Consider the following 9,451-nt stretch of genomic DNA (forward strand, 5'->3'; position numbering starts at 1 on the left):
GGCCCAGCTTGCGCAGCAGGGTGGTGAAGCGTGAGCGCTCCTTGGTGGTCTTGGCGCACAGGATCTCCGCCTGGCCCATGAGAGTGAGCTCGTCGCCGGCGTGCAGCGTGAAGTTGTACACCTCGCTGTCCTCGCTGAACTCGCCTGACACAACCTGGGGATCCCAGAAACGGCAGGAGGCCTTAGCCAGGGCCCCAGGAAAGCCACCGGGACGGGACCCAGGAGGACAGTGCTCCTCTTGGGCCTTTCCCAGGGCTAAGGCCAGATCAAGAGCAGTTGACTGAGGACATTCCATCCTGGAGGGGCCACGTGGTGGCTGTGCAGCCTTCAGTGAGTTACCTCTCGGGGACCTTAGTTACTCTTACTTGGAAGAATTGCTGTAAGAATTAAATAAACTATATGTACAATGAAATACTTTGAAAATACTCAGTATATGGCAACTTTTGTTATCATTTTTTACAATGAGGGCGATAACAGCCCTCCACCTATTCAACAAGACTACTCTGAAGAGAAATGAATTGATGTTTAAGCAGAGGGTTTATAAACAGGCAAGAACCGCCCGTATGTAAGTGGGGGACCGTGTGCACTATGTGCCCCACAGCTATACTACCACCACCAGTGGCTGAGAGGACGGCTGCCCTGAAAGACTTCCCAGTCAGGCCGTGACCCTCCACACACACTTCCTGCTTCCCCACCTTTTGCAGGAAGCTCCAGGAAGTTCATACACCTAGCCAGAGGCTTTCAAGGGGCTGTCAGAAGCCACACTGTGACACTTTTACCTCTTAGAGCTCAAAGGCCTCCCTCCAGCCAGGGTCAGGATTGCCCCCAAGGATAATGGAAACCTGGGGGCACCGTTCCTGGTGCAGAAAGGACTAACCTTGACACTGAAGGTGATGGCTTCCATCACAAATATGCGATCAGGGAAGACGCTGGCCACCTCCTCCACGCTGCTGAAGTACCTCACTGGCTCCCGAACATCCCGGGCCTGCTCCAGGAGCTTGAACTTCCCTGCACAGGAAGGAATGCAGGCTGCTGCTAGGGTGGGCCTGCTGCTGGGAGCCTAGCCTGTATCCGGAGAGGCCCCACTGTCCCCGCTTCTTGTTCCCCTCATCTCAGCCAGCCTCTCTGGAACTCAGGTGGTCAGAAGGGCAGGTTTGCACTTGTGGAAGGAGCTGGTCAGCTGATTCAAGCCTCAGCAGGGAGGTGAGCACAGATTCCTAGCAACTAGAGCCCAGCCCTCACCCAGTGGACAGCTTGTGGGTGTGTGATAAGGCTAGCAGCCGCCTGCCCAGAGAAACCCAAGTGCAAACTGGCACCCAAACACTTGGACACAGAGCTATCCTTGGACCAAGCGTTAGTGTGGCATTGGGGGTGCTGATTCCTAGCTTGGTCCCAGCCCCACTCTGATTTGCTATGACCCTAGACAAATCCCTTCCCTTCTCTGGGGCTTGAGTCCTCAGCTGAGGAGGCTGGAGCAGATGCTCTTGGGCCCCACCTGGATCTGGCATTCTACGTATCTGCGGTGGATTGCTAACCCACACGGATGCAATGGGCAGACGAGGGGCCCAGCCCCAGTCTTTGGAGATCCAGGGAGAGCAACTCTGACTCCTAATCTGTTCCCAAATCCTCCTCTGATCCAATATCCAGCCCCACCGTCCCAGAGGCCTCCAATCTGAGCCCAGCAAAGCCTCCTCCCTCAGATGAGGTCTTCCCAACCTGCATTCCAGGGCTATGTTTTGGCTGGCTCAGCAGATGCCCCCAGCAGACACAGACTTTAAAGAATGATGATAATCCGTAAAGCTGACACCCCTCTGTGTAAACTGTCTAACCTCACTGGCCACACATCTTTTATGTGCCCACCTGTGTGAGCACAAAGACAGGCTGTGAACCATGCTGGCATCTGGACAGATGGCCTCTTCTTAGCCCTTACACAAAAGGAAGAGAGTCTTGTACAAGCTGAGAGAAGACAAGGTGGCTCTAGCTTCTGTAATGTCTCTGGTGGCTGCTGCAGTCATAGTCCATTCATTTATTCATTCCACAAACATTTGCGGAGCACCCACTATGTGCCAGACACTAGCCTTGCCCCGACAGGGGGTGCACATGTGGGTACGACAGTCTGTCCACAAGGAAATCCAGATATAGTGTGTGATGGCAGGATGTGACAAATGCTATACCAGACTCATGACAAAAGAGTGAGAAGACCGCTGAGTTGGGGGAAATCTACCTGGCAGTCTGAGGGCATCATGAGAATGACAAGAGTTTTACGGAATGGACGTTCCACATGGGAGAAACAGCGTGAGCAAAGACACAGAGTCACAGAAGCAGACTGCCTGCCCGAAGTGGTGAGTGCCTGGAGGGTAGGACCTGAGGGGGGGTGATGACAGCGGTGAAGCAGACGGCAACTGGGTTATGAAAGGCTCTGAATGCCATATGGTAGGACTTTATTCCGTAAGAATGAAACCCCCTGGAGTGTTCTGAGCAAGGGAAGACCAAGATCAAAGTTTTACTCTATAAAGATAACAGGGACACCATTCAGGTAAATAACTCAGTAACGAGTTCTGGAAAAGAGCCAGGGCAGCAACTGAGGGAATAACAAAAATGAGTAGACCAAGAGGTACTTTCAAGGTAGGGAGCCTGTGGTGAGGAACTCATCAGACTGATGAGTAGGTGGTGGAGGAAGGGACTCGGGTCACCAGCCTGGTCAGAAATGGAGACGGTAGAGCTGTTAACCAAAACTGAGACCCTGGAAGGAACGAGCTGTGGAGCACCGGCCAAACTGGGGAGGCCAAGTGAGGCCCTGCAGGGGGTGTTCCTAGGGCAGGCGAGCGTGTGGGTGCAGTGCTTGAGGATGCCTAGTCAGAAGTAACAGACAGTAGGTCACCAGCCCACAGGAAGCAGTGTCAGCTGTGGGGCAGGCAAGATAGCTCAGGAAAGAGGAAGAACAGAGGATCTTGACCCTTTGGGGATCCTCTTCCCAGAGAAATCCCACAGTGTAACCCTAGCAGGAACACACAAAAAAGCATTTTGTATATAGTACAGGGGGGACGGTTCTTGAAGCCCCCAAAGCCCAACCAGAAACCCGGATTGAGACACCAACTCCCTAATGCAGGGTATGAAGAGCAGAGGGCCAGGGGCAGAGCCTGCAGCATCAACATCTATGAGCAGGAAAAGTGATAACCCAGAAAGAGAGGGGGAAATGCCCAGGAGAAAGCTGGAGGGAACATACCCCACGTCCCATCCTCCATCCTTCCCCAACCACTCTGAGACCCTGGTAGGAAGAGGCCTCGGATGAGCCACAGCCCTAGAGGGCAGCAGGGATAAGCTGGGGAGCGGACCTAGCAAGGAACAGTGATCTGCAGGTCAGAAAGCAGGAGTCACAGGTCTGCTACCATCCAAGAAAAGTAGCCCCCATCCCTCACCCAGTCGCCTCCCCAATATCCACATACAAACCCCCCAACTCCAAGCAGCCAGGCAGGGAGAAGTGCCCACTGCCCCCTGTGGGGAGAGCTGGAGCCAAGTCAGGGCTAGAGCCGGGGGGTGGGGGAGGATGTGGCAAGGAAGATCGATGTAACCATGGTAGCCGGCACCACCCCCTCCGCCGCAGCCTGAGCCCAGCACCGGTCATCGCTGCCGGGAGGAAGGAAGGTAGACCTCCCGGGAGTGATGCTCTGGCCCCTGGAAGCCTTTTCCTCCCTCTGCAGCCCCACTCGGGGCAGCTTCCTCTCCTGCCTCCCCCTACAAAAGACCCGAGGTCCCCTGCGGCTCTAGGGACCTGCCGCACCCTGGCCTGCCCCTCCTCCCTGTCCGTGAGTCCCAGAGTACGTTTACGCAGCCCCGACCGTCCCTTCCAGCCTGAAGCAGGGTCTTGTTTGTCACCCCTCCCTGCCAGCACCTGACCCATAACAGACGCTCCATAAAGAATGGTGGGTAAACGCACAGACCTGGGAGTCGGACAGACCTGACTGAATCCCAGCTCTGCCACCTACCACCTGTGTGGCTTTGAGCAAATTATTTAATCCCCATGGGCTTCTGTTTTCCCACCTGTAAAGTGGAAGCATACTACTTGGCTCAAGGGACGCATCTGCCCGGTGCTCCGCAGGGTCCGCGGCCCGCGCGGGGAGAGGCACCGCGCAGAGGGCAAGGCGGGGAGCGGGCGGGGTGGGATGGGGGGTCGTCCCGGAGGAGTCCGGTCTCCCCGCCTCCCCGGGCGGTGGGCCTTGGCCTGGAGCCCAGCTCTCCAGCAGCGGCCCCCACGCCACTCGCTGCAGGGCATCGCCCTGAGCCCTCCTCCCCTCTCCCTCTACCGCCTCCCGCGGCTCTCTCAGCGGTCCGCCCCGCCCGCCTGCCCGCGCAATTATTAATTCATTGGGAAGAACCAGCTCGGGAGCTGTGCACTCAGAGCTTCCTCATTAACCCGCCGGCGGCCCAGCCCCTCCCCCTCCTAGGGGGACCTCGGCCACCCAGCCCCCATCCAGGCGGGGCCCGAGCGGCCCACCGGAAAGATGGAGCTGGGGATGCGACACCTCTGCAGACCAGCTGTCACCCGCCTTACACAAGGGCACCGAAAGAGATGGGGGGAAAGGGCCAGGAGCCCCGTGAACGCAGAGTTCCCCAGGAGGCTCTGTACCTTGGTTTCCCGGATTTTTAATGACACAACCGAAATGGTTTCCCGGATTTTTAATGACACAACCGAAATGGCGCAGTAAGTCACATTTCTGTCAGTGAAGGCTTTTTCCAATCTTTGCTTTTTTTTTTTGCATCGAACCTGTGCCCCCAGCAGTGCAAGTGCCGAGTCTTCACCACTGGACCGCCAGGGAAGTCCCCCAATCTTTGCTTTTTTTATCCCAAGAAGACGACCTGGGACCTCTCCCTGGACCAAGGCCAGATACCCAGGCTGGGAAGTTTCTAGCTTGGGCAGGCCTCCCCAAGGGCTCCAGGCCAGGTCAGAAAGACACTTGAGACAGTTTCCTCATGTTTAAAATGGGCTGTGGGGCTACAGGAGTACAAGGTGCACAGGGCACTGTAAAGAGCAGAAGCCCCGTAAAGGGTTTAGTCCTGTCCCACTGACTCCGGGGAGACCCAGGCAGCGCCAGAAGGGGAACAGCATACCTGTGAGGAAGGGACTGTGAGCCTTCCCAGCTCAAAGTATTCCAGCCTTTGTTGGGGGGTGGGCAGCAGATAAACACAGAACTGGGCTAACTACTAACTCCTGGAGCTTGATAAAACTTCCTCACGGGGTTGCTGTGAGGATGCAATGACAACAACGCTCTGCCCAGGGTCTGAAACGCAGCACGGGTTTAGTGTGCAGGAGCTGTGGGATCCTGGGCTCACGTGGGGGCATCTTGGGGATGGGGCCACCAGAACCCTGCTTTCCTGATGTGGCAGCAAGCAAGAGCCCAGGAGTCAAGATACCTGGGTGCTAGCCCTTGCTCTGCTGCTTACTAGCTGTGTGACCCTGGGCAAGTCACTTCCCTTCTTAGGCCCTCTGTTTCATTGTGTGTAAAACGAAAGGGCTGTACTTTCTTTTTTCAGCAGCAGAATCCTTTCTTCAAACAAAATCTTTAGGACATCAGCATCATATATATAACAGATAAAAGTAGAAATTCACTGCAGAATCTTATTTAAAAGCCTAAAATTTTAACATTCACTTATGTCAATCAGTGAAAACAATAAGTTTAACACAAACACTGGGAAAACCAGGGTTAGAGCAGGCAGATACAGCCACATAATGAGCCTGAGCGTCCTTTGTTTTTGAAGTCTTTTGGTTGCACAGTACTGAGAGGATCCTAGCGGGAGATACTCTCTTTGAGGGGCTGTGCAAAAAGTGTTAATGAGGCAGAGGTGCCGCCTGTATGTAATGGTACATACTGAAGGTCTCTAGTCAGGGTTAAGGTTTGATTTGTAGCAGTTTGAGGGTGTGGGTACTTTTTTTTTAACATGAGTTTCAAATCTATTTTAAAACAAAATGGGAATCAAAGGTTTGCAACCAGAAACCCAGGGCTCCACAAAACAGTATGGAAACCACTGGGCCCTAACTCTAACCCTAACCCTAATCACCACCCTGCCAGCCGTGACCTCGCTCACCCCTGTGGCTCTAAGGGAAAGCCAGTCACCAAGTTTCCTCCAAGACCTCCCCACCCCTACCCCCCTGCCTACACCTCCCACCGGCTCTGTGCCATCTGTCCCTGGCTGGGCACACCTGGGTACTGCAGGGGGATGTCAATCTTGGGCCCGATGACATAGTGACCCTCCTCCAGGGTGTGGGCTGTCACCGTTGTCCACTGGCGGCAGGAGTGAATGAGCAGGATGTCTCGCTCACTGACGCCCTCGGCATACTCCCCTGAGAGGGGAAAGGAGGATAGAGGAGGAAGGACAGAAAAGAGAACATTAGGAGGGGCAGAAAGAATAGGCAGGGTGACCTCCTACCTCCTCACCGAGACTCCACCGGGGACAGCTCCCCACGATCCCTGTCCAGATCAGCAGCGCTCAAGGGACAGGCAGGCTGCCAACTGTGACCTCGGGGCTGAATCAGGCCCCCTCTCTCTGGGCTCAGGCTCCCGATGGGGCCCCAGCAACCGGCCCAGCCTCCGTCCTGCATTCATCATTCGATTGGACTGCCTGCTGTCCCAGGCCCTGTGCGGGAGCCAGGGGCTCCCAGCGGATGAGCCCAGCCTCTGCCCTCCAGGAGCCCTTAGGCCCAGGAGGAGGTGGGAAGAGATGTGAACAGAGAATACAGGCCAAGTTTGAGGCGCTGAATGGAGGCTGTCTGAGTTCTCACAGAAGGGGCAGTAAACTGGCTGCGGGGGAGTGTGGGGCAGGAGGGAGGATGAGACAGTGCTGAGCAGCGACACTTGAGCTGGGCCTCTGAACCACCTGAACTGAGACCAGCAGAATTCTCAGCCCCCGAGTCGGCTCCTAGGCCAGGAAAGGAGGGCCTTGGTGGGGCACAGAGAGGGCCGAGAAGGGGCCGTCCATGGTGAACCCCAGAGCTATGTGGGTCACTCGGGTCAGGAGAACGGCAGGGCTTACAGGAGCTGACTCCTGGCTCTCTTTGGGCTCTCTTTTCACCCACTGCCACAGACAGTCTCCTGCACACAAGGGACCTCAAAGGAGAGGGGAGACAGTCTCAGATACCCCCTGATCCCACCTCAGAGAAGCTGCTTCTTGGCTCGCCCTCCCTCAGCCCTTCAGCCCCCCAGTCTTTGGAACACAGTGATGAAGGCCAGAGGAAAGGGGTGGGTTTAGAAGAGTGATGGGGGCTAGTCCTGGGGGAAGCATGGGGGCCAAGCCATCGGGAGGGGCCTGGGCCCCAGAGGCTCCAACCCCAGCACCGGTTTCCAGGAGAGCAGAAGGGCTGGCCCAGCTTCCAGGAGGCCTTTGAGGCGTCTCCTGGTTGCAGCTGGTGAGTAGGGTGGAGGTGAGGGATGCCTCCTTCCCAGCCCCCTCAGACGCAACTTAATATCTGCCACCCAACCAAATGGGAAATGGTTTACTCTGATGGCTGGGGACTCCCTGAAGTGTGTGCACTTGGTCAGGGGAGGGGAGGATGTGTTCAGGACCTGCAGGAAGGGCCCGGCTTCCATCCTGTGTATGGGGGCGGGGGGTCTCCTCAATTCCTCACCTGAGGCAGAGGAGGCTTACCTACTCTGTAACCTCCTCTTAGAGCTCTCCTAAGCCCCAGGCTGCCCTTCCTAGGGATGCAGGCCACAGTCACCCAGGACACACACCAACAACCATGGGTCATGGTCACCAGCAGTTGAGCCAGCACAGCCACCTGGGCCACAGTGATAGGGTCTTATCACCTCAATGACACAGCTCAGTCCCACGGTCCCACTAAGGGGCCCCTCCCAAATGCACAGCACACAGGGACCTTCAAGACTTCAAGACATACTTTTGATCACATATTCACACTCACAGTTTTGATCACATAAGGTGACCACAGCCATAGCCACCATTGTCACAGACAGACACCAGGCAACTGGGCCATCACACCAGTTGCTCATTCCCTCATTCATTTACTCCTTCCATAATCTTTGTTAGGCAGGATGCCCTACCTCAAGGAGCCTGCAGCCCAGTAGAAGGACAATAAACTGACCATTACAACGGGTTACAATAGGAGACAAGACAAGGGTGCCAGAGGTGTCGAGGGAGCCCAAAGGAGGCCTGCCAGATTGAGGAGCTCAAAAAGGACCCCCCCCCGGGGGGGGGGAAGATGCCAAAGAGGATGTGTGGGAAGTGGCCAGGCACAACCTAGGGCCAGCGTATTCCATTCACACGCAGACACACACAGCCTTGCTGTTGACATGGGCAGTCTCGGCATCACACGCCGATGATCCAGGAAACAAGACGTTGGACTGCCAGGCAACCCTGCCCGACGGCCCAGGCATAGACGCTCTCACCGAGCCCACTCCTGGGACACGGTGACGCTCACTGTGCCCACTCCTCGCCGCCGCGGGTCGGAGGACTGGCTGCTGGCCCCGCGGAGGGGAGAGGAGAGGAGCCTGTGGCCGCGGGCTCCATTAGCATTCAGGGAAGCGAGTGTGCCAACGCGGGCCAAACCCCTATTCTTCTCACACACAAAACCCCCGGCCTGGCTGCCAGCCCCGGCTCCTGCCCCTCCCCCAGCCAAGCAGCCCCTCTTCCCCCAAACGGTCCACTTGCTCGGCGCAGCCTCCGGGCGCCCCTCTCGGGCCCGCAAGCATCAGCAGTGCAGCCTGGGCCCCCGGGCGCCAAGGAGAAGTGGGGCAAGATGTGGGGAGGTCCGGGGGCTCGGGGGCCCGCCCGGCGGAAGGACTCGCTCACTCAGGCCCAGAGGTAGTCTGCCGGCCCCCGGGGACCGGAGGCTGCTCCCCAGGCCGCGAAAGGAGGGTGCGAGAAGGGTCCCAAGAGGGACAGAGCGGGGCCGGGGGGCGGCGGCGGTGGGAAGACAGAGTCCGAGGCCCAAGGGATACGGGAGGATCGAGGTGAGAGGCCGGAGACAAAAGGATGGAGGGGGGCGCGGCCCGGGCGGGGGTCTGAGGGCGGCGAGGGAAGGGGGTGCACCGACGGGGCGGACTTGGCGGCTCCGCCGCGCTCCCGGCTCCAGCTGGGCCGGAGAACTCTGTCCTGGGCCCGGCCCCAGTCCCTGTCCCAGGTTTCTGTCCCTGTGCCCGTCCGTGGGGCCCAGATGGAGGCGGCCCTCGGTTCGTGGGCCCCGGCTCTCCGGGGAGGCGCTCCGGGAGCAGCGCGGGGCCCGCGCCAAGGAGCGAGAGGGCAGGAGCCGCATCCTCACGGCACCCCCAGTCGCCCTTCCCAACACCCCCGGTACCTGGCCCGAGGCAGGCAAGCGTGGGCAAGCGGCAGCGGCTGACGATGAGGTCGAGCGGGAAGGCGCCCATGCTCCAGCGCAGGCCCGCCAGCCCGGCCGCCAACTTCTCCATGGCATGGGCGTCCCGGGGGCCGCCGTCCCGGG

General features: G+C 57.9%; 1 protein-coding gene across 1 annotated transcript in view; it reads right to left on the reverse strand.

The window, feature by feature from the left end:
* The window catches only part of GAREM2 (GRB2 associated regulator of MAPK1 subtype 2), a 12,563-nt gene extending 3,142 nt beyond the window's left edge, over positions 1-9,421 (reverse strand). Inside the window, exons 1-4 of the mRNA XM_024764461.1 lie at positions 9,308-9,421; positions 6,200-6,340; positions 878-1,008; positions 3-154 (exon numbers count right to left, since the gene is read on the reverse strand). Coding sequence (XP_024620229.1) covers positions 3-154; positions 878-1,008; positions 6,200-6,340; positions 9,308-9,419 — 536 coding nt within the window. The 5' untranslated portion in view covers positions 9,420-9,421. The remainder of the gene's footprint in view (positions 1-2; positions 155-877; positions 1,009-6,199; positions 6,341-9,307) is intronic.
* Positions 9,422-9,451: the final 30 nt, after the last annotated feature.

The sequence above is a fragment of the Neophocaena asiaeorientalis genome, unplaced genomic scaffold, assembly GCF_003031525.2.
Source record: "Neophocaena asiaeorientalis asiaeorientalis breed wild unplaced genomic scaffold, Neophocaena_asiaeorientalis_V1.1 scaffold345, whole genome shotgun sequence".
NCBI lineage: Eukaryota > Metazoa > Chordata > Mammalia > Artiodactyla > Phocoenidae > Neophocaena > Neophocaena asiaeorientalis.